We start from the raw sequence: 25,593 nt of genomic DNA, 5'->3' as shown, positions 1-25,593 counted from the left end.
AAGCATCACAAAGACAAAGGCTCCCCCCCCCCCTCCCCCACGTGTAACAACGGATTATTGGGGCAAGAGCTGTTAGCGAGTAGCGGCACCTATGATGGTCAGCACGGCACACTGTTTACACATTTAGGGCCGAGTGGACCTAGGGGGGAAAGGGGGGAGGGGGCTCAGGACCGGTTCAGATAATCGTCACCGCTGTTGGTGGCCGCGATTGGGAATCGAACTCGGGTCGCCTGGATCGTTGGCGATCCGCACTGCCCGCTACAACCGCTGCTCACAAAGACAAAAGACCCCCCCCCCTCACCCCTATAGCCTCAACAGACTGTTGGAGCAAGTGCTGTTCGCGAGCCGCATAGAGACACACGCACACGCACACAGAGGCAACTTACAGGGGCCGATTCAAACGAAGGACGCCACTCAACGTGACTCAGAACGAGGCCGTTCCGGTGTCAAACCAGAGCTGGTCTCAAACGCACTGCCCAGGTACGGGGTGGGGGGGAGGGGGGTACACGTCTCTTCCACCACTCTATTCATGACTGCCTCACGGTGGCTATGAGATGTTAACTACCTCGCCTGGTACGCAGGAGGTCGTGAGTTCCATCCCGACCCTGACGCCTACTGCTGTATATTTGGAGTTTGTGTCTCTCATCATCATCACGGTGATGTAGGAGATGTTAACTACCTCGCCTGGTACACAGGAGGTCGTGAGTTCCATCCCGACCTGACGCCTACTGCTGCTGTATATTTGGAGTTTGCGTCTCTCATCATCATCACGGTGGCTATGAGATGTTAACTACCTCGCCTGGTACGCAGGAGGTCGTGAGTTCCATCCCGACCCTGCTGCTGCTGCTGTATATTTGGAGTTTGCGGTGTCTCTCTCTCTCCCCGTGGTCGAGTGGATTTTTCTCCGGGTCCTCCGGTTTTTCCCACCTCCACATTTAGAATCCGCGTCACGCGTTTAGAGTTTTCGGCTGCTATAAATTTCCACACGATGATGATGATGATAAGCCACATCGTTGCATGTATGTCGAACTTCTTTCGCACCGTACGTAGCCACCGTTGCTAATAATAGGATGTGCGGGAGCTATGATTTGTGGCGAGGTCCCTTCTGAAAAAAATAAAAAAAAAACAGCGAAATATCTCAGCGGGCCTTACCTGGTCAAATAAAATAAAATAAACAGTTCGTACCGTACCACTAATCCCTGACCAATCATAGACAGCCCTTACACTGCCCTCTAAAGCAGCTCTGACCCCTTATCCTGACCCTCAGCACCCAATGAGTCGCGTAGGGGCCATATGACGCGTGTGTGTTGTTCAAAGGGCATCACGGCAGCTTCTGTCCCGCCTGATGATCACTATGTAACAAAAAAAATATATATTATTTTTTTGTTTTGTTCCTGGGTATAGTAAGTGTTATTTTCGAATTGCTAATGCCTCAAAAGTATAGAACACGGCTATTATTGTTCACGACAAAACGTTGCTTTTGTGACCAGACCAGTGATATTGTCAAATGTAGCTATGTTCACCGAGAAAACGTCGTGTGAGCATTTGTGTCATTCCTTCACGTAAAATAATCCTGGCCACAAAAGCTGAATTTGTGGGGAATGTCATTAGCCGTTTTTTTTCTATACTTTAGAGGCATGCGCAATTAGAAAATAACACTTACTTACCCGGGGACAAAAGTCGCGTTACATAGCGCGGCTTTGACTCACACGTGCCCTGAGGGGCCGTCCCTAAATGACGTCACGCGCTTTAGGATGATTTTTGACCCCCCCCCCTCCTCCTCCTCCCCGCTTTCGTCACACGGCGTCACAAAAAGTCAGACCCCCCCCCCCCTCAAATATGACGTCACAAAGCTCTACCACCACCCCCCCCCCCAAAAAAAAATATATAAAACATGCTTCAAATCGCATTAAACTATTGTCACTGTAGTGCGTATTTAATGTGGCGTATTTAATGTGGCGCTGCGCTCTGATGCTGTAGGTAGAAAACATTTGATGAAAAAGTCTTATTTAATTAAGCAGAACGTGTTGCCTGTATTTATTTAAAGTTGCTGCATTTCGACGTGACGTCACATTTCTCAACCCCCCCCCCTCCCCCCATCGTCACAAATGTCTGACCCCCCCCCCCTCCTAGGTGCGTGACGTCATTTATGGAGTGCCCCTGACGAGCAAGAAGCGGGTAGGGGGTGCGGCCTGGGTTGTCTGCATGGAGTTTGTGCCGTTCCCTCCCCACGCCCACACTCTTATGCAATGGGGTTCGTAATTTATCAATGGGAGATCAGGCATCCGTGCCGCACAGGGACAGCTCCCACTGGGGGCGCCCCTAGGCTAGACCCACATAGCAGCCATCATCATCATCATCACCACCCCCCTACCGACTGACTAATGCCCCGCTTGCAGGCCCAGGTGCTGAGTCAGCTCGTGCCGCACAGAGACAGCTGCCACTGGGGGCGCCCCTAGGCTAGACCCACATAGCAGCCATCATCATCATCACCACCCCCCTACCGACTAACTAATGCCCCGCTTGCAGACCCAGGTGCTGAGTCAGCTCGTGCCGCACAGAGACAGCTGCCACTGGGGGCGCCCCTAGGCTAGACCCACATAGCAGCCATCATCATCATCACCACCCCCCTACCGACTGACTAATGCCCTGCTTGCAGACCCAGGTGCTGAGACCCAGACCCAGGTGCTGAGTCACCTCGTGCCGCACAGGGACAGCTGCCACTAGGGGCGCCCCCTTAAAATGTGTTGAGATGAATAGCTATGATGTAAGTCGCTGCGGGACGTGTAGAGCCCTCGATCGAACACCAATCACAATCATTGTTCCCTATGAGTTCTCCCGTTTCTTCTTCCCGTAGCTAAAGACAAATACAAAGATACCCCCCGCCCCCCAAGTATAGCCTTCAATAGACTTTTGGAGCAAGTGCTGTTAGCGAGCACCTATGAAGGCCGGCACGGCGCACCACGCCCGGCCGCCTTTGTCTCCCCAACGGCGACGTTAACGCATCGCACAAAGTACTAAATGTGAGGCTGAGTCGACCTAGGGGAGGCACAGGAGCGCTTCAGATGATCGACACTTGATGTTGGTGGTCGTGAGTGGGAATCCAACTCGGGTGGCCGGGTTCGTAGCGCAGCGCGCTAACCACTACACCACCGCTCCCCACAAAGGGGAGACATTGTGCCTATGAGATGTTAACTACCTCGCCTGGTACACAGGAGGGCATGTGTTCGATCCCGACCCTGACGCCTGCTGCTGCTGTATATTTGGAGTTTGCGTCTCTCATCATCATCACGGTGCCTATGAGATGTTAACTACCTCGCTTGGTATACAGGAAGTCGTGGGTTCGATCCCGACCCTGAGGCCTGCTGCTACTGTATATTTGGAGTTTGCGTCTCTCATCATCATCACGGTGGCTATGAGATTTTAACTACCTCGCCTGATATACAGGAGGTCGTGGGTTCGATCCCGACCCTGACGCCTGCTGCTGTATATTTGGAGTTTGCGTGTCTCTCTCTCTTCATCACGGTGGCTAGGAGATGTTAACTACCTCGCCTGGTATACAGGAGGTCGTGGGTTCGATCCCGACCCTGTGACACCTGCTGCTGCTGCTGTATATTTGGAGTTTGCGGTGTCTCTCTCCGTAGTCGCGTGGATTTTTCTGCATGTCCTCCGAATTTCCCCCCGCCACGTTAAGAATTAGCATCACGCAGTTTGGAGTATTTGGACTGCTATGAATGTCCACGTGATGATGATGATGATGATAAGTCACTTCGTTGAGCTATCACTTTGTGGCCTGGTCGCTTCTGAAAATAAGAGCGATAGAGCTCAGTGGGCCTTCTTATCTGGTTAAATAAATAAATAAGTGGGTAAATAGTCAATAACACATAAACACACACACACAGCGCGTGATCGGTATCGGCCAAAGCATCCCCCGATGCTGAGAAACCACCCTGCAAAATCACTCAATCGTGGATCACGCAGCAGCAGCAGCAGCAGCGGCCACATCACACTCCCCGCTCCTGCCAGAAACTGGGCAGGACACTCCCGATCTAACCCCCCCCCAAAAAACCTCTGTAATGGATAAAACAACGTCTGTATACTAACATAGCATATAATCACTAACACACATTACAACTAATGACTAATCTACAACTCATTACTAATCATAACCATTGACTGATTACTAATCGATTGTATAATTACAATACCCCCCCCCCTCTCCGCCTCTAATCACTGCACCTGATATGAGTTAAATGATGACGTCAGCCTGCTGCTGCTCTATATAAAACCGGGAGCAAGCGAGGGCTTTACCATTCTGGCGAATTTTTTGATGATGCTGGATGTATTTACCAGCGAAACGTCGTACTCAAAACTGTAAATGTTGTGGATTCACTCTTCAACACACCGGTGGGCTAAAGTAGTGAACTAATTGTCTTTTGTCAACGTGACACTTTTTTGTTTGCTGATTGGCCGTGTCGGGTGGTGGAGGGGTTACGACACATTTATAAATAACGCCATCTAACCTAAAAAAAAACCTTTATTATGAATAACATTGGTCGCGAAAGCCTACGTGTTAAACGTCCGTACGTTGAACTCCTTTCGCACCGTACGTAGCCAATGGGATGTGCGGGGGGAAGAACGACACCAAACTGAACACAAAAAGCAGCTCTAAAGAAATTCTTTATTTTTTTTGGTTTTATCTAGATGACGATGATTTAAAAGTGCTTCCGAATATCGGAAGGAGGAGCGTTCCAGACGGTCGCAGAAGCAGCGCATCTGAAAGCGGCGCGCGATGTCATTCCGGAGATATAATTAACAAGTGCAGTGGTTATAAGGGGGCCGTCCATAAATGACGTCACGCACCTAGGTGGGGGGAGGGGGTGGGGCAGACATTTGTGACGATGTGTGACGATGGGGGGGGTGTGGGGGGTGAGAAATGTGACGTCACATCAAAATGCGCAGCTTTAAATAAATACAGACAACGCGTTCTACTTAATCAAATAGACTTTTTAATAAATGTGTTCTACCTACAACATCAGAGCGCAGCGCTACATTAAATACGCACTACAATGACAATAGTTTAAAGCGATTTGAAGCATGGTTTATTTTTATTTTTTTTGGGAGGGGGAGCAGAGATTTGTGACGTCACAAAGCTCTGCAATGACACACCGCGCCGGGTACTCGATTTAAGGTCGAGTCGATCTAGTGGGGGTCCAAGACCGGTTCGGACACGTTCGTCGCCAACGTTGTTGGCTCGGAACGGGAATCGAACTCGGGTCGCCGGCTTCGTTGAGCAGTGCGCTAACCACTGCGCCACCGCTCCCCCGCTGCCGATAGACACGGGCACAAAGATCCCCCGTGTAGCCTCCACACGACTGTCGGGGCAAGTGCTGTTAGCGAGCAGCACCTACGAAGGCTACCGGCACTGTGGCACACGGTGGGGGGTTGGTGGGTGGGTGGCCAGCACCACGCCCGGCCGCCTTTGTCTCCCCTGTGGCGTTTTTTCTTTTTTTTAAAGCAAGCACACACATAGACGGACACGCCAACTCGTACACGCTTCACATATTCATCCAGCACCAACGCAAGTTGTACAAAAGGCGAGTTAATGACAAAATAAAGGTCACATCTACCCCCCCTCCCCCCCAATGCACAGAAGCCGCTAACATCTGTTACTCCAATACCTAAGGGCTAACAACATTCCTCGCCGCAAACCTTTGCGTATTCAATACAAAAAGCAAAGATCCCCCGTGTAGCCTCAACCGACTGCTGGGGCAAGTGCCGTTAGCGAGCGCCTATGAAGGCCGGCACGGCACACGGGGAGGGTCGGGTGGGTGGACAGCCTAGCCGCCTTTGTCTCCCCGGTGGCGATGCTTACTGCACCAGGTACTCGTTTGAGGCTGAGTCGACCTAGAGGAATCCCACAACCGGATCGGATAATCGTCATTGGTGTTGGTGGCCGTGAGCGGGAATCTAACCACTGCACCACCGCTCCCCGCACACACACAGGACTGTGACACACACACAGGACTGTGACACACACAGAGCTGTGACACACACACACACACAGGACTGTGACACACACACAGGACTGTGACACACACACCCAGGACTGTGACACACACACAGGACTGTGACACACACAGGACTGTGACACACACACCCAGGACTGTGACACACACACAGGACTGTGACACACACAGGACTGTGACACACACACACAGGACTGTGACACACACACAGGACTGTGACACACACACCCAGGACTATGACACACACACAGAGCTGTGACACACACACACACAGGACTGTGACACACACACAGCGCTGTGACACACACACACACACAGGACTGTGACACACACACCCAGGACTGTGACACACACACAGGGCTGTAACACACACACAGGACTGTGACACACACACCCAGGACTGTGACACACACACACAGGACTATAACACACACACACAGGACTGTGACACACACACAGGACTGTGACACACACACAGGACTGTGACACACACACCCAGGACTGTGACACACACACAGGACTGTGACACACACACAGCGCTGTGACACACACACACACAGGACTGTGACACACACACCCAAAACTGTGACACACACACAGGGCTGTAACACACACACACAGGACTGTGACACACACACAGGGCTATAACACACACACACACACAGGACTGTGACACACACAGGGCTATAACACACACAGCATTGTGACACACACACAGCATTGTGACACACACAGGACTGTGACACACACACAGGACTGTGACACACACACACAGGACTGTGACACACACACAGGACTGTGACACACACACAGAGCTGTGACACACACACGCACAGGACTATAACACACACACACAGCATTGTGACACACACACAGGACTGTGATACACACACACACAGGGCTGTGACACATACACAGGGCTATAACACACACACACAGGACTGTGACACACACACAGCATTGTGACACACACAGCATTGTGACACACACACAGGACTATAACACACACACAGGACTGTGACACACACACAGGACTGTGACACACACACAGGACTGTGACACACACACACAGGACTGTGACACACACACAGCATTGTAACACACACACAGGACTGTGACACACACACAGGACTGTGACACACACACAGGACTGTGACACACACACAGCATTGTGACACACACACAGGACTGTGACACACACACACAGGACTGTGACACACACACAGCATTGTAACACACACACAGGACTGTGACACACACACACAGGACTGTGACACACACACAGGACTGTGACACACACACAGGACTATAACACACACACACAGGACTGTGACACACACACACAAGACCGTGACACACACACAGCATTGTGACACACACACAGGACTGTGACACACACACACAGAACTGTGACACACACACACATGACTGTGACACACACACAGCATTGTGACACACACACAGGACTGTGACACACACACACAGGACTGTGACACACACACAGGACTGTGACACACACACACAGGACTGTGACACACACACAGGGCTGTAACACACACACAGGACTATAACACACACACACAGGACTGTGACACACACACACAAGACCGTGACACACACACAGCATTGTGACACACACACAGGACTGTGACACACACACACAGAACTGTGACACACACACACATGACTGTGACACACACACAGCATTGTGACACACACACAGGACTGTGACACACACACACAGGACTGTGACACACACACAGGACTGTGACACACACACAGGGCTGTGACACACACAGGACTGTGACACACACACAGGACTGTGACACACACACAGGACTGTGACACACACACAGGGCTGTGACACACACAGGACTATGACACACACACAGGACTGTGACACACACACAGGACTGTGACACACACACACACACAGGGCTGTGACACACACACACAGGGCTGTAACACACACAGAGCTGTGACACACACACAGGACTGTGATACACACACACAGGGCTGTAACATACACACACACAGGACTGTGACACACACACACAGGACTATAACACACACACACAGGACTGTGACACACACACACAGGACTGTGACACACACACAGGATTGTGACACACACACAGGACTGTGACACACACACACAGGACTGTGACACACACACACAGGGCTGTGACACACACACAGAGCTGTGACACACACACAGGGCTGTGACACACACAGGACTGTGACACACACACAGGACTGTGACACACACACACAGGGCTGTGACACACACACAGGACTGTGACACACACACAGGACTGTGACACACACAGGGCTGTGACACACACACAGCATTGTGACACACATACACAGGACTGTGACACACACACAGGACTGTGACACACACACACAGGACTGTGACACACACACACAGGACTGTGACACACACACAGGACTGTGACACACACACAGGACTGTGACACACACAGGAATGTGACACACACACACAGGACTGTGACACACACACAGGACTGTGACACACACACATAGGACTGTGACACACACACACAGCATTGTAACACACACACAGGGCTGTAACACACACACAGGGCTGTAACACACACACAAGACTGTGACACACACACAGGACTGTTACACACACACAAGGCTGTGACACACACACAGGACTGTGACACACACACACAAGAATGTGACACTGTTACACACGCACGCAGACACGTGACGATAAGCCCACTTCGTGGAGCTGAAATATAATTTGTGATAGCCAGGGGGGAGGGGGTGGGGGCTTACCTAGTAACAAATAAATAAAAAGGTGTTAAGTAAAGAAATAAAGTTATTTTATATTCGTTTTGTTTCCGATTGACATTTAAATGCGACGTCGCTGTCGAAGGCCACGAGGAGGACGCAGAGCTGCCGCGTGTTCATATTCACTGGGTCCACAGGTAGGACACTGGTGGGACACAGGTGGGTCACTGGTGGGACACTGGTGGGACACCGGTGGGACACAGGTGGGACACTGGTGGGACACAGGTGGTACACTGGTGGGACACTGGTGGGACACCGGTGGGACACAGGTGAGACACTGGTGGGACACAGGTGGGACACAGGTGGGACACCGGTGGGACACTGGTGGTACACTGGTGGGACACAGGTGGGACACTGGTGGTACACTGGTGGTACACCGGTGGGACACCGGTGGGACACAGGTGGGACACAGGTGGTACACTGGTGGGACACTGGTGGTACACTGGTGGTACACAGGTGGGACACAGGTGGGACACAGGTGGTACACTGGTGGGACACAGGTGGGACACTGGTGGGACACTGGTGGGACACAGGTGGGACATTGGTGGGACACTGGTGGGACACAGGTGGGACACTGGTGGGACACAGGTGGTACACAGGTGGGACACAGGTGGTACACTGGTGGGACACTGGTGGGACACAGGTGGTACACTGGTGGGACACAGGTGGGACACAGGTGGTACACAGGTGGTACACTGGTGGAACACAGGTGGTACACGAGTGGTACACTGGTGGAACACAGGTGGGACACTGGTGGTACACAGGTAGGACACAGGTGAGACACTGGTGGGACACTGGTGAAGGACACTGGTGGTACACTGGTGGGACACTGGTGGGACACAGGTGGTACACCCGTGGGACACAGGTGGGACACTGGTGGGACACTGGTGGGACACTGGGGGTACACTGGTGGGACACTGGTGGGACACTGGTGGTACACAGGTGGGACACTGGTGGTACACTGGTGGGACACAGGTGGTACACAGGTCCTGAGCCTCTACCCCTCCGCCCCCCCCTCCCCCCCCAGGTTGACTCAGCCTTAAACGAGTGCCTGGTGCAATGAGTTAAAAACAATAAAACAATATCACTAAGGGAGACAAAGGCAGCCGGCCGTGGTGTTCCGACCACCCGACCAGCCTCGTGTTCCGTACCTTGTAGCCTTCAACAGCAACGTGACCCCAACGGCAGTCGAAGGCGATACGGGAAACATCGTTTTTGTTGTAAACTGCACTAAAGTTTGTGTGTGTGTGTGTTATATACAGCGACTCCACTACTTATGAACCAGTTAGGTTCCAGCGATGTCTGTTCGTAAGTCGATTCGTTCGTAAGTCCAACTTTACTCTCTGTCGATTCCAAACATGTTGTATGGCGTAGACACTAAACACGTGGAAGGGCGTTAAAAGTTGGAGCATCTTTTTTTTAGATGTAGATACCACTGGTTCTTCACGTTCTGCAGATGTAGATGCCACTGGTTCTTCACGTTCTACAGATGTAGATGCTACTGGTTCTTCACCTTCTACAGATGTAGATGCCACTGGTTCTTCACGTTCTGCTGATGTAGATGCCACTGGTTCTTCACGTTCTGCAGATGTAGATGCCACTGGTTCTTCACGTTCTGCAGATGTAGATGCCACTGGTTTTTCACGTTGTGTAGATGCCACTGGTTATTCACGTTCTGCAGATGTAGATGCCACTGGTTCTTCACGTTCTGCAGATCTAGATGCCACTGGCTCTTCACGTTCTACAGATGTATTTGCCACTGGTTCTTCAAATTCTACAGATGTAGATGCCACTGGTTATTCATGTTCTACAGATGTAGATGCCACTGGTTCTTCATGTTTCGCAGATGTAGATGCCACTGGTTCTTCATGTTCTGCAGATGTAGATGCTACTCATTCTTCATGTTCTGCAGATGTAGATGCCACTGGTTATTTACGTTCTACACATGTAGATGCCACTGTTTCTTTACGTTCTGCAGATGTAGATGCCACTGGTTCATCATGTTCTGTAGATGCCACTGGTTATTTACGGTCTACAGATGTAGATGCCACTGTTTCTTCACGTTCTGCAGATGTAGATGCCACTGGTTCATCATGTTCTGTAGATGCCACTGGTTCTTTACGTTTTACAGATGTAGATGCCACTGGTTCTTCACGTTCTGTAGATGTAGATACCATTGGTTCTTCACGTTCTGTAAATGTAGATGCCACTGGTTCTTCATGTTCTGTAGATGTAGATGCCACTGGTTCTTCACGGTCTGCAGATGTAGATGCCACTGGTTCTTCACGTTCTGTAGATGCCACTGCTTCTTCACGTTCTACAGATGTAGATGCCACTGGTTCTTCACGTTCTGTAGATGCCACTGGTTCTTCATGTTCTGCAGATGTAGATGCCACTGGTTCTTCACGTTCTGTAGATGTAGATGCCACTGATTATTCACGTTCTACAGATGTAGATGCCACTGGTTCCTCACGTTCTGTAGATGCCACTGGTTCTTCACGTTCTACAAATGTTAATGTCACCCCCGCCATCCGTTGCACGGCGGTTGGACTTACGACTCTCGATCTGAACATGCAACTGGACATACGGGGACAGGTTTGTTCGTATCTTTGAAAGTTCGTAAGTCGAATGTTCGTAAGTAAAGGAGTCTGCGTACTTCATTGACGTGTGCCGGGGAGAGGGGTGGGGAGCGATGCGCGTGCGTTAATTGAACGATGTTAATTAATAGCTCGGGATGAGCGCGCTTACCATTCACGTGGGAGGTCTTTGTGGCGTCACGGGAGGCGGTGATTATGGAGTTGATGATTACGCAGCCGCCGGCTCTCATGTGGCCTGATGAGCAGAGAGAGAGTGACACACACCACACACATCATTACACTGGCACACACACCACACACACACCATTACACTGGCACACAAACACCACACACATCATTACACTGGCACACACACCACACACATTACACTGGCACACACACCACACACATCATTACACTGGCACACACACCACACACATTACACTGGCACACACTACACACATCATTACACTGGCACACAAACACAACACACACACCATTACACTGGCACACACACCACACACATCATTACACTGGCACACAAACACCACACACCATGACACTGGCACACACACTACACACATCATTACACTGGCACACACACCACACACATCATTACACTGGCACGCACCACACACATCATTACACTGGCACACAAACACTACACACATCATTACACTGGCACACACACCACACACATCATTACACTGGCACACACACACCACACACACATCATTACACTGGCACACAAACACCACACACATCATTACACTGGCACGCACCACACACATCATTACACTGGCACACACACCACACATCATTACACTGGCACACACACCACACATCATTACACTGGCACACAAACACAACACACACACCATCACACTTGCACACACACCACACACATCATTACACTGGCACACACACCACACATCATTACACTGGCACACAAACACAACACACATCATTACACTGGTCCACACACACCACACACATCATTACACTGGCACACAAACACAACACACATCATTACACTGGTCCACACACCACACACATCATTACACTGGCACACACACAACACACACATTACACTGGTCCACACACACCACACACATCATTACACTGGCACACACCACACACACACACCACACACACTCACACACACCCCACACACACCACACACACACCACACACACACCACACACACACACCCGCACCAGATCCTCGTGTTGAGGCTGAGTCGACCTAGGGGGAGACCCGTGGTCCCGCTTGCAGATATAACCACCATATAGCCACCTGTGTTGGCCGTGAGCGGGCATTGAAACTCGGTGCTTAACCGCTGCGGCAACGCGTCCTGACCGGGTCACCGCGTCCTGACCCGGTCACCAGGTCCTGACCGGGTCACCAGGTCCTTACCAGGTCACCAGGTCCTGACCGGGTCACCAGGTCCCGACCTGGTCACCAGGTCCTGACCGGGTCACCAGGTCCTGACCAGGTCACCAGGTCCTGACCAGGTCACTGCGTCCTGACCGGGTCACCAGGTCCTGACCGGGTCACCAGGTCCCGACCGGGTCACCAGGTCCTGACCGGGTCACCAGGTCCCGACCGGGTCACCAGGTCCTGACCGGGTCACCAGGTCCTGACCGGGTCACCAGGTCCCGACCGGGTCACCAGGTCCTGACCGGGTCACCAGGTCCCGACCGGGTCACCAGGTCCTGACCGGGTCACCAGGTCCTGACCGGGTCACCGCGTCCTCACCAGGTCACCAGGTCCTGACCGGGTCACCAGGTCCTGACCAGGTCACCACGTCCTGACCCGGTCACCAGGTCCTGACCGGGTCACCAGGTCCTGACCGAGTCACCAGGTCCTGACCGGGTCACCGCGTCACCGACTGGGTCACCGCGTCCTCACCAGGTCACCAGGTCCTGACCGGGTCACCGCGTCCTGACCGGGTCACCGCGGTCCGTCCCATGCTCGCCGTGAGAGCTGCCTTGGCTTCGGCGGCGTTGCCACGGCAGAAGAGGCCCTCAGCCTTGCACGGGGGCCTTGCGCCCCTTATTGATTATTAGTCGTTCAACAGGTACAATGTTAATGGCTACATCGAGGGGTTGATGAAACAACGTGAGTCGTTACTTACGGTGCCCCCATGCGTAATTTGTCTTGTCCATTATTTACCTTCTTTAAAAAAAAAAATTTGGCCGTGTCTCGCTACCCCCCTGGGGGTGCGTGATGCACCCCAGGTTAAGAACCATTCGTGTAGTGTATAGTGTAGTGTATAGTGTGTAGTGTAGTGTATAGTGTAGTGTATAGTGTTGTGTATAGTAGTGTATAGTGTAGTGTATAGTAGTGTATAGTGTAGTGTATAGTATAGTGTAGTGTATAGTGTAGTGTATAGTAGTGTGTAGTGTATAGTGTAGTGTATAGTTTAGTGCATAGTGTAGTGTATAGTAGTGTATAGTGTAGTGTATAGTAGTGTATAGTGTAGTGTATAGTAGTGTATAGTGTAGTGTATAGTGTAGTGTATAGTGTAGTGTATAGTGTCTAGTAGTGTATAGTAGTGTAGTGTATAGTAGTGTAGCGTATAGTAGTGTATAGTGTAGTGTATAGTGTAGTGTATAGTGTAGTGTATAGTGTAGTGTGTAGTGTAGTGTATAGTTGTGTAGTGTATAGTGTAGTGTATAGTAGTGTAGTGTATAGTGTAGTGTATAGTGTACTGTATAGTGTACTGTATAGTGTATAGTAGTGTATAGTAGTGTATAGTAGTGTATAGCGTAGTGTGTAGTGTATAGTGTAGTGTATAGTGTAGTGTGTAGTGTAGTGTATAGTAATGTAGTGTATAGTAGTGTATAGTAGTGTAGTGTATAGTGTAGTGTATAGTAGTGTAGTGTATAGTGTGTAGTGTATAGTAGTGTAGTGTATAGTGTAGTGTATAGTGTAGTGTATAGTGCAGTGTGTAGTGTAGTGTATAGTAGTGTATAGTGTAGTGTATAGTGGTGTATAGTAGTGTAGTGGATAGTGTAGTGTATAGTGGTGTATAGTAGTGTAGTGTATAGTGTAGTGTATAGTAGTGTAGTGTATAGTGTAGTGTATAGTAGTGTAGTGTATAGTGTAGTGTATAATAGTGTAGTGTATAGTAGTGTAGTGTATAGTGTAGTGTATAGTAGTGTAGTGTATAGTAGTGTAGTGTATAGTAGTGTAGTGTATAGTGTAGTGTATAGTGTAGTGTATAGTATAGTGTAGTGTATAGTGTAGTGTATAGTGTAGTGTATAGTATAGTGTAGTGTATAGTGTAGTGTATAGTGTAGTGTATAGTGTAGTGTATAGTGTAGTGTATAGTAGTGTAGTGTATAGTAGTGTATAGTGTAGTGTATAGTGTATAGTGTAGTGTATAGTATAGTGTATAGTGCAGTGTATAGTAGTGTATAGTGTAGTGTATAGTAGTGTAGAGTGTAGTATATAATGTAGTGTATAGTGTAGTGTATAGTGTAGTGTATAGTAGTGTAGTGTATAGTGTAGTGTATAGTAGTGTATAGTGTAGTATATAGTGTAGTGTATAGTAGTGTATAGTGTAGTGTATAGCGTAGTGTAGTGTATAGTGTAGTGTATAGTGTAGTGTATAGTGTAGTGTATAGTGTAGTTTATAGTATAGTGTATAGTGCAGTGTATAGTAGTGTATAGTGTAGTGTATAGTAGTGTATAGTGTAGTGTATAGTGTAGTGTATAGTGTAGTGTATAGTGTAGTGTGTAGTGTAGTGTATAGTAGTGTAGTGTATAGTGTAGTGTATAATGTAGTGTGTAGTGTAGTGTATAGTAGTGTAGTGTATAGTGTAGTGTATAGTGTAGTGTAGTGTATAGTGTAGTGTACAGTGTAGTGGTTCTTAACCTTTACTGCAGCCTTGCACCCCTTTGGTACTCAATCGGAAAAAAAACAAGTATAATGTCAATAACTACATCGAGGGGTTGATGAAACAAAGTGAGTTGTTACGTTGCCCGTGCTTAGTTTCTGTTTTCGATTACTTCGCTCTAAAAAAAAATATCTGGCCACGTCTCGTACACCCCAAAGAAAGGGCATCACGCACCCCCAAGGGGGTGGTGCGTGCACCGCCAGGTCAAGAACCAATGCGTTATAAGGTCGCACTCATCACACACAAAGCGCTTGCACACAAATGAACCACAATAGTGGCCTCGCTGACTTAGTTAAGGATCGTGAACCATCATCACGCGAGCTTCCGTCACCCTCGCAGCAGCAGCAGCGGCGGCTTTTGGCTGAGCCGTCAAACAAAGACTGCGGCGGTCACCGCATCGTCGCGCGGCGCTTTCAGACGCGCTTCTGCGGCCGTCTGGAACGCTCTCTTCCTTCCGATATTAAGAAGCCACTAGGCGCTACGCACTTTTAAAGCGTCGAGATTGAAAACTAAATTTCTTTCGAAGTCTTGTGTTTAGTTTGCTGTCCTTCCCCCCCCCCCGCCCCCCGCACCTCCGATTAGCACGGTTGGCTACGTACGGCGCGAAAGAAGCTCAACATATACGCATACATAGTGAAGTCAACCAAATTGGCACGTTCTGTTCCACGTGGCGAACCATTGCTAATTGACTCTGTCGGCTGCAGGGGGGTGTACCACACGGTTTTTCTCTCCACATTTAGAAATATGCGTTTAGGTTATTTCCATTATTTTTCCGCGATACATTTCCATGTGATAAGCCACTTTTGTTGAGCTATCATTTGTGATAGGTCGCTTCTGAAAAATAAGTTAATAGCTCAGTGGGCTTTACCTGGTAAGATTTTAAAAAAGTAATTGTTTAGTTTTATTTGTATATTTCTTGTAAGCGATTTGTTTACCTTTCCTATACTTTGGACTCCAGTCGTGTGTTTGTACTGTTTGTTGTTGTAACGTTCTTACCCTGTGTGCCCCTACTAGACATCTGTGAGTAAAGAGCTTTATAGCTCATCGGATTCCTCCTGCAGCATACATAAATATTCCGATTCTTCATTTACATTTACGCGATCTAACGCAGCAGCAGCAACAATAACACTTCATCACAAATACCGTATTTTCCCGCATATAACCCGCGGGGTATACCACTTTTTACAAACAAAACAAGACCCTGCGGGGTATATGGAGGTGCGGGCTATCCCAACAAATATTTTACACGTGTGACATGTCATAACTCGTTTAATTTTTTCATGGTAGGACTATCCACTATGCAACACTTACCTTTGACTAAAGCACTGCTGAATAAACCACTCACACTAAAATTGCACATGTTATCACGTTTTAAATTAATCGAATTGTTCGTACAATGAAACGACAAGACAGTGTTTGAAGTGGGCGCACTTTGTTTACCGGCGACGGGAGAGCTGGGGGGAGAGAGAGGTTGGGGGGGAGGCAACGGCGTTACAGTAGTGCCGCTATTGTCTGCGCAGTGCGCAATCTACCAGTGCTAAAACTGTACTCACTTATCTACCAGTTAGGTGTCACTTATTTATTGGACATTTACTTTTGTTACTTATTTACTGTTTGAAGTTCACTCGTTTCCGGTTAGTTTGTTTTCTCTGTGCACGTTATGATTTTAATTTTAACAATTGATAGCGGAATGTATTACAAATGTAAACTTTGTATTAATACGATGGAATTAAGCTGCGGTAACGACGTTAAAGATATGAATGCATGCGGGGTATATGGAGGTGCGGGCTATCTGAAATTTGTTTTACACAAAACGCTATTTTTGCAGGGTGTATGCGTCTGCGGGTTATATGCGTATGCGGGCTATATGCGGGAAAATATGGTAATTATTTGGTGGTGATGCTGATGCTGCTCCGTTGGCATTTGGTGCACAAACAAAACCATTACAAATGTCAAGACGAGTTCGACAAACTTGTCCAGGGAAGGTTTTCTTTATTAAGGAGCTACGTGCTCACACTTGGACAGGCAGAGACCCCACTGCAACAAGCTCCGAGTCTCCCGTATACACGTTCTGAGGCCACGCCCCCATTCCCGAACCTTCTCCCTGGTTCTAGACCGCTCGCTCTACCGCCAGACTCCACCGTCCTCTTCTGTCACCTGGCCATGCTCTTATTCTCGATCATTCCCATAGCCACTAGTCTCTTCGTGCTGCAGGCTGACTCCCCTGTGATCATGTCCCGTAGCCACCAGTCCATTCGTACTGTAGGCTGACTCCCCTGTCATTACCTCCCGTGGCCACTAGTCCATTTACACTGCAGGCTGACTCCCCTTTTATTATCTCCCGTAGCCACTAGTCTCTTCGTGCTGCAGGCTGACTCCCCTGTCATTACTTCCCGTGGCCACTAGTCCATTCACACTGCAGGCTGACTCCTATGTCATTACCTCCCGTGACCACTAGTCCACTCACACCATAGGTTGACTCTACTGCCATTACACAAATATGAAGTCAAACATTCCCTGCCTTCCCTCTCTACATATACCGCATAGCCGTATGCGGTATATATAATCGAGCAGGCTGGAGCAAACACTTCGTGCTCTATCATGGCACCTCCCTTGCCAGTATCAAAATATAAACATAGGTTTTACCCTTTCTGGCAATAAGACAGGTGTGTTAAGATGTTAAAACACCAGACTGAAACCTTTTACAAGTAATCTTGTCTGCATTAATCACATACACTTGTGGTGAGCATGCAAACAAAGAAACATGCTCTGGTGGTGTATGATGATGCATTGTCTTTGACAATGATTGGTCCACACCAGAGACAGCTTTCTTTAGAGCCTAGTCTCAAAACGGTGTTAGACCAGAGGGCGCAAAAAAGCGAACAGCACAAAGACAACGCCACTATCAGGGACATGGAGAGAGAAAATGTCAGGTGGGAAAACCACAGCAGTAAAATGTTTTTCTTGCTGTGGTTTTCCCACCTGATGATAATTGCTTGTGTTGCAATCGAAACGTCGTGATTTATTTCAATTTAAGACCTACGTGCCTTTGCCGAAAGAACCAAAGAGTATGAGAGTGGCGCCTTATGAAGGCCGGAACGGCAGACAATGATTGGGTTGCTGCGGCCAGCACCACGCCCGGATGCCTTTGTCTCCCCAGTGCTGATGCGCATTAGCCATGGCACTAGCGACATAGTTTGAGGCTGCACGGACCTAGACAGAGGCCCCGAACCGGTTCAGAGCTTCGCTTCGGATATTCCGTCACCGATGCCGCAGGCTGCTAGCGGGAATCGAACTCGGGGTGGGCAGGTTCTTGGCTCGGAGCGCTAACCACTGCACCACGGCTCCTCCCCACATTACAAACACAGAAGTATCCGTATGTGTTAATCCACTGCTGGATGAAGGCCTCTATCACGATCCTGTGATGTGACGATCCACAAATGTAATTAAGCAGCCCCCTTCCTTACGCGTCCTTCCGTTAATTTCTTAAAGACTCAACGCTGCCCATAGAGCATGCATTGACTTCTCCAAGACGGAGGTTCTCTGCAAGCCATCCGGCTACCATGAGAGATTCGTTCATGAGGCCAGCCACATATACAAACACAGAAACAATTTCAACCGAGAAGATGGATTCTGGCTTACCAGTCATTGGAAGGATTTGATAAACCATTTCGGGTCTTAATTGATTGTTCACGAATAACGGTGGCTTTCAGACCGCATCCATTATTTTCGTCTCCCCCCTCCTCTTTTCCGAACATAGATGGACTCGTCCATCTGAATAACTGCCAAATCGCTCTCCGTGGTGCTAACGTAAAAAAACGCCACTTTTTTCAAATGTTCTTGCTGTGGTTTTCATACCTGATGATGATTGCTTGTGTTGCAGTCGAAACGTGAGAATTTTATTGTTTTATATTTTTATTATTTTATTGTTTCCCTTCTACGTGACTTTACCGAAAGAACCAAGAATATATAATATTGATGTAGTTTATATTTTAGTTTTTTATCAGTTTACTATATGGTATTCATTATATAGTGTAGTGTATACCCAGTTACTTTATGTTAATAGCTCAGCTTATTGGAGAATATATTGAGTACATTGATTATATTGATGTAGTTTATATTTAGTTCTTTCACATCGGTATATTGTATAACAGTTGGGTAGTTGCAGTTATTTAGCGTCAATATATTAGATGCCTCTGTTGATATGTAAACTCTGACTTTAACATAGCTACTTCCGTGACCGCTTACATGCTAATCCCTCACACTAACATCATGCTAATCCCCCAGTTACATGCCAATTTCTGACTTTAACATCCTGCTAATCTCTCACATTAACACAGCTACTTCAATGCTAAATTCTTCTGTTGATATGTAAACTCTGACTTTAACATAGCTACTTCCGTGACCAGTTACATGTTAATCCCTCACACTAACATCATGCTAATCTCCCAGTTACATGCTAATTTCTGACTTTAACATCGTGCTAATCTCTCACATTAACACAGCTACTTCAATGCTAAATTCTTCTGTTAATATGTAAACTCCTTTGTCAAGGCGATCTGCTCCTCCCACCCAGCTTAAAAGACGCTGCCAAGCTTAGCGGTGTTCATTGGAGCGCTGTCTTTCCGACAGTTCTGTTTCTTCACCTGAGGAAGGCTACTTATGTTGTGGCCGAAACGTCGTGAGAATTTTGTTTTATTATGTTTTATTTGTATTATTTTATTATTTTCCTTCTACGTGACTTTACCGAAAGAACCAAGAAGATGAATCTAAGCAGTCACGAAAGCTTTAAATCGAAAAATACTGCCCATAGACTCAACACTGCCCATAGACTCAACACTGCCCGTAGACTCAGCACTGCCTATAGACCCAACACTGCCCATAGACTCAACACTGCCCATAGACTCAGCATTGCCTATAGACCCAACACTGCCCATAGACTCAGCACTGCCTATAGACCCAACACTGCTCATAGACTCAACACTGCCCATAGACTCAACACTGCCCGTAGACTCAGCACTGCCTATAGACCCAACACTGCTTATAGACTCAACACTGCCCATAGACCCAACACTGCCCATAGACTCAACACTGCCCATAGACTCAACACTGCCCATAGACTCAACACTGCCCATAGACCAAACACTGCCCATAGACTCAACACTGTCCATAGACTCAACACTGCCCATAGACTCAACACTGCCCATAGACCAAACACTGCCCATAGACTCAACACTGCACCATAGACTCAACACTGCACCATAGACTCAGCACTGCCCGTAGACCCAAAACTGCTCATAGACTCAACACTGCCCATAGACTCAACACTGCCCATAGACTCAACACTGCCCCTGTACATGAAGTAGCCCCCCCCCCCTTAACCTCCCTCCGTTCCTCCGACTGATGTCCTCACCACCTCTTCTCCATCATCACCAACTCCCTTCCTCTTCCCTCCCCATCGCCCCTCCACCCCTTCCCGTCCCTCCCCTACAGCCCCTTCCATGACCCCCCCCCCCCTCTCTAAGCACCCCGCCTATCGCCGCTGTCCCCCTCAATCCTCAATGCCCCGTGCCATCTAAATAATTCTCATCCTTGCCACCGTCTCGCAAGGCATGTCCACAGAGCGCTCTTGAACGAAGACGCTCCCTATGCGAATATTAATTCGATTTCAAACTTAAGAGAACCCCCTCCACCTCATACACTGACTCACTCATCATGCGTTTACTCACTCATACACTCGCACATCCACTGACCCATTCACTCATCATACACAGGTTCACTCATCGTGTGCTGGCTCACTCACACATCATACGCTCACACTGCCGCTGACTCGCTCACACATCATACACCGACTCGCACATCATACACTGACTCGCACATCATACACTCACTCACACTGCCACTGACTCGCTCACAGATCATACACTCGCTCACACATCATTCACTAACTCACTCTTCATACGCTGACTCGCACATCATACGCTGACTCGCACATCATACACTCACTCACACTGCTGCTGACTCACTCATCATACGCTGACTCGCACATCATACACTGACTCGCACATCATACACTCACTAACGCTGCTGCTGACTCACTCACACATCATACACTCGCTCACACATCATTCACTGACTCACTCTTCATACGCTGACTCGCACATCATACGCTGACTCGCACATCATACACTCACTCACACTGCTGCTGACTCACTCATCATACGCTGACTCGCACATCATACACTCACTCACACTGCTGCTGACTCACTCACACATCATACACTGGGAGTGTCGTGCTGCCAGCTATGGCTGCAGTTTTTTTGTCGTCCGTGTTATATATGTCGTTTATTGTTAAATTTAAAATCACAGTTCCTATGATTACTGTTGTTACATTGTTTTCTTAGCTTTATTTTGGTGATTCGAAAACATATGGTTAATCCAAATTGTCTTATGGTTGTTGTTGTTGTTGGCTTGCACCACATTGTGATTTTAACACACAGCGTTTTAATAAGTTTTTTTTGCGTGGAATATTTGCTGGTTTATTCCAGAATGTCTCTGTTACGCGTTGTCGCTTTAAGATGTTCTGTGTTCAAATTGTGTTTGTCGCGGTTGCACCCGACTTAAGAGCCGCATGGCTCACAGGGCTATACCTAATAAATGAAACTTGAAACAACTTGTATCGTTACCGGGAGGCATCCCGGGCTCCTTCGCCGTCGAACGTGAACGGGGACAGCGACGCCGACGATTCGGGTCATCAACACAGGAAATGTGTCCTCGCGGCACATGAAGAAGGGGGGGGCAATGTCCCCGAAACGTCGCCGTGATAGGGGCCGTCCATAAATGACGTCAGGCGATTTTGGACGATTTTTTACCCCCCTCCTCCCCCCCCCAATATGACGTCACAAAGCTCTCCCCCCCCCCCCCCAATTTTTTTTAAACATGCTTCAAATCGCTTTAAACTATTGTCATTGTAGTGCGTATTTAATGTGGCGCTGCACTCTGATGTTGTAGGTGAAAACATTTATTTTAAAAACAGTCTATTTAATTAAAGAGAACGTGTTGTCTATATTTATTTAAAGTTGCGCATTTTGACGTGACGTCACATTTCTCAAACCCCCCCCCCCCCACCCCCCCTCCCTCCTCGCCACAAATCGTCACAGATGTCTGACCCCCCCCCCCTCCCCCCACACAAGGTGCGTGACGTCATTTATGGACGACCCCATGTACGTTGAGTTTTCTAAACAGTGGCGGTGGAGACGACGTTCGTCTCGGAAGGAGGAGAAGGAGCAGAAGATTAACTTCTTATAAAGTTTACACAACAGAACATTGGCACTGTGTAGGAACCTCCTGGTTACTACACCACCACCAGCCCACAGGGGATTATTGTTGTGTCCGTCCGTCCGTCGTGCATCCAAACATGGGAGGGGGTGGGGCAGGGTGGAGAGGGGAGGGTGGGGAGGGGCTGGGTGGGGAGGGTGGGGAGGGTGGGGGGTGGTAGGGGTGGGGCTGGGTGGGGAGGGGCTGGTCACCCCGTGGTGCCCTTATAAAACTCAACGTTTAACCTACTCACGCCGACTCACAGTCGGGCATATTGTGCGGAACACACCACGTGGTGGTGCCGCCGTTGACCCTGGCCATTGACGGAGCAACCCAACGTTCCTACCAGCTCCCTCCCTCCGCAGGAGAATGTGTTTAACGCGTATTCGTGCTAACCAATGGCGGAGCCAGGAGTTTCAGGTAGGGGTGGGTAACCCCTCCAGCAATGAAAGATGATAGAGGAGTTGTTAGTAAGTAAGGAGTTGTCAGTAAGGAGTTGTTAGTAAGTAAGGAGTTATTAGTAAGTAATAAGTTGTTAGTAAGTAAAGAGTTGTTGGTAAGTAAGGAGTTGTTAGTAAGTAAGGAGTTGTCAGTAAGGAGTTGTTAGTAAGTAAGGAGTTGTTAGTAAGTAAGAAGTTGTTAGTAAGTAAAGAGTTGTTAGTAAGTAAAGAGTTGTAAGTAAGCAGTTGTTAATAAGTAAGGAGTTGTTAGAAAAGAATTGTTAGTAAGTAAGGAGTTGTTAGTAAGTAAGGAGTTGTTAGTAAAGAGTTGTTAGTAAGTAAGGAGTTGTTAGTAAGTAAGGAGTTGTTAGTAAGCAAGGAGTTGTTAGTAAGGAGTTGTTAGTAAAGAGTTGTTAGTAAGTAAGGAGTTGTTAGTGAGTAAGGAGTTGTTAGTGAGTAAGGAGTTGTTAGTAAGTAAGGAGTTGTTAGTAAAGAGTTGTTAGTAAGTAAGGAGTTGTTAGTAAGCAAGGAGTTGTTAGTAAGTAAGGAGTTGTTAGTAAAGAGTTGTTAGTAAGTAAGGAGTTGTTAGTAAGTAAGGAGTTGTTAGTGAGTAAGGAGTTGTTAGTAAGTAAGGAGTTGTTAGTAAGGAGTTGTTAGTAAGTAAGGAGTTGTTAGTAATAAGGAGTTGTTAGTACGTAAGGAGTTGTTAATAAGTAAGGAGTTAGTAAGTAAGAAGTTGTGAGTAATAAATAAGGACTTGTCCTTTGCTTGTTACTCGAGGCGTGTGCGGCGATGGGGCAGCCATCGATCGAGAGTCGAATTCGAACCGTGTTGTTAGTGATCGGCATCGCGCTCGCTGAAGGTGTCGATGCCTTCAGGGAAGTCGTGGACTCTGTAGACGCAACTGCGCACAATTCTGTGAGTCGCTTATAACCGCTTTGCCGTTACTTATCGCCAATTGTGCACTCAGACTATTGTCCTATCATCTCATAGAGTCCCTGGCCACGTAATAATATGCTACACAGTGGCACTGGGGTGGTCGCAAAATACCGATTTATTACTAATAAACCCCAATGATCCGATCGAAATTAGGGATTTCGATCAGATCATTGAGGGGGGGGGGGGTTACAGTCGGGCAACGGTGGATTGACGAGATGAATGAAAAAACGCTCGTCTCGAGTGTAAATATAGTTACAGAACTCTTGGTAGCAGCAACAACAACAACAAAGACTAAGATGCCCCGTATAGCCTGTAACAGACTGTTGGGGCAAGTGCTGTTAGCGAGCACCTACGTCTTTATATTCTTGATTCTTTCGGTAAAGTCACGTAGCAGGGAAATAATCAAATAATAAAAATATCAAACAATAAAATTCTCACGACGTTTCGATTGGGAACACAAGCAATCATCATCAGGTGTGAAAACCACAGCAAACCAAAATAAATCATTGCTGTGGTTTTCACACGCTGATGATGATGATGATTTCTTGTGTTGCAATCGAAACGTCGTGAGAATCTTATTGTTTTGTATTTTATTATTTTATTATTTCTCTTCTACGTGGTGACTTTACCGAAAAAACAAAGAATATGAATCCCTGCAGTCACGAAAGCTTTAAAACGAAACTTTTTTCTCGAAGACGGCTTGGAACCACGGAGACGGAGCGATACAATCAGTTCCGATTCTACATTTAAGTATGATGAACAAACAATACAAAAACACAATGCCCCTTCTGCTGTCAATCCACTGCTGTTTGAAGGCCTGTCAAACGCCGCATCCTATCGGCCACGGGGATTGTTTGACCATACTTCACCACGCTGGTCACTGCGGCGGTGTTGGCGATGTTGGCTGTGGCGGTTTCCACCAAAGACAAAAGATCACCCCCGTGCGGTAAAGCCTCAACGGACCGCTGGGGCAAGTGCTGTTCGCGAACAGCGCATGACGACGAAGAAGGCTTGCATGGCCACGACACACACGAGGTGGGCGGGTGATCCACCCCCCCTACGCGACGCACCAGGAATTCATTCGAGGCCGAGTCGACCTAGGGGATCGGGTCGGATAATAATAATGATGTTGTTGGTGGTGGTGGCCGCGTAGCGGGAATCGAACGCGGCCCGTCGACCTCGTAGGGCAGAGTTGCTAACCACTACACTACGGCTCCACCATATACACGCACACACATGATCGCTCTATATATACACACACGTGTGTGTGTGTATGTGTACGTGAATACATATATGGGGGGAGCGGTGGCGTAGCGGTTAGCGCTACGCCGCGCTACGAACCCGGCGAGCCGAGTTCGATTCCCGCTCACGGCCAATACCAATAGACGATTTGTCTGATTCGGTCCTGGTCCTTCCCTAGGTCGACTCAGCCTCAAATGAGTACCTGGTGCGGTGTGCAAACACCGCCACTGGGGGAGACAAAGGCGGCCGGGCGCGGTGTTGGCCCACCCACCCCCCTCGTGTGCCGTGCCGGCTTTTAATCACAGGTGCTGCTCGCTCGCAG

At 48.4% G+C, this 25,593-nt stretch overlaps 1 protein-coding gene across 1 annotated transcript in view; it reads right to left on the bottom strand.

Moving 5' to 3' along the window:
- SLC6A5 (solute carrier family 6 member 5) overlaps positions 1 to 25,593 on the bottom strand; it is a 102,903-nt gene that overhangs the window by 62,582 nt on the left and 14,728 nt on the right. The window contains exon 2 of the mRNA XM_032977955.2: positions 11,601 to 11,684. Coding sequence (XP_032833846.1) covers positions 11,601 to 11,603 — 3 coding nt within the window. The 5' untranslated portion in view covers positions 11,604 to 11,684. The remainder of the gene's footprint in view (positions 1 to 11,600; positions 11,685 to 25,593) is intronic.

Source organism: Petromyzon marinus, chromosome 65 (genome assembly GCF_048934315.1).
Source record: "Petromyzon marinus isolate PM22_M1 ecotype Great Lakes invasive population chromosome 65, UKy_Petmar_22M1.pri1.0, whole genome shotgun sequence".
Taxonomy (NCBI): Eukaryota; Metazoa; Chordata; class Hyperoartia; order Petromyzontiformes; family Petromyzontidae; genus Petromyzon; species Petromyzon marinus.
The sequence above is the reverse complement of the archived record's forward strand: the minus strand, read 5'-3'. Positions and strand labels throughout refer to the sequence as shown.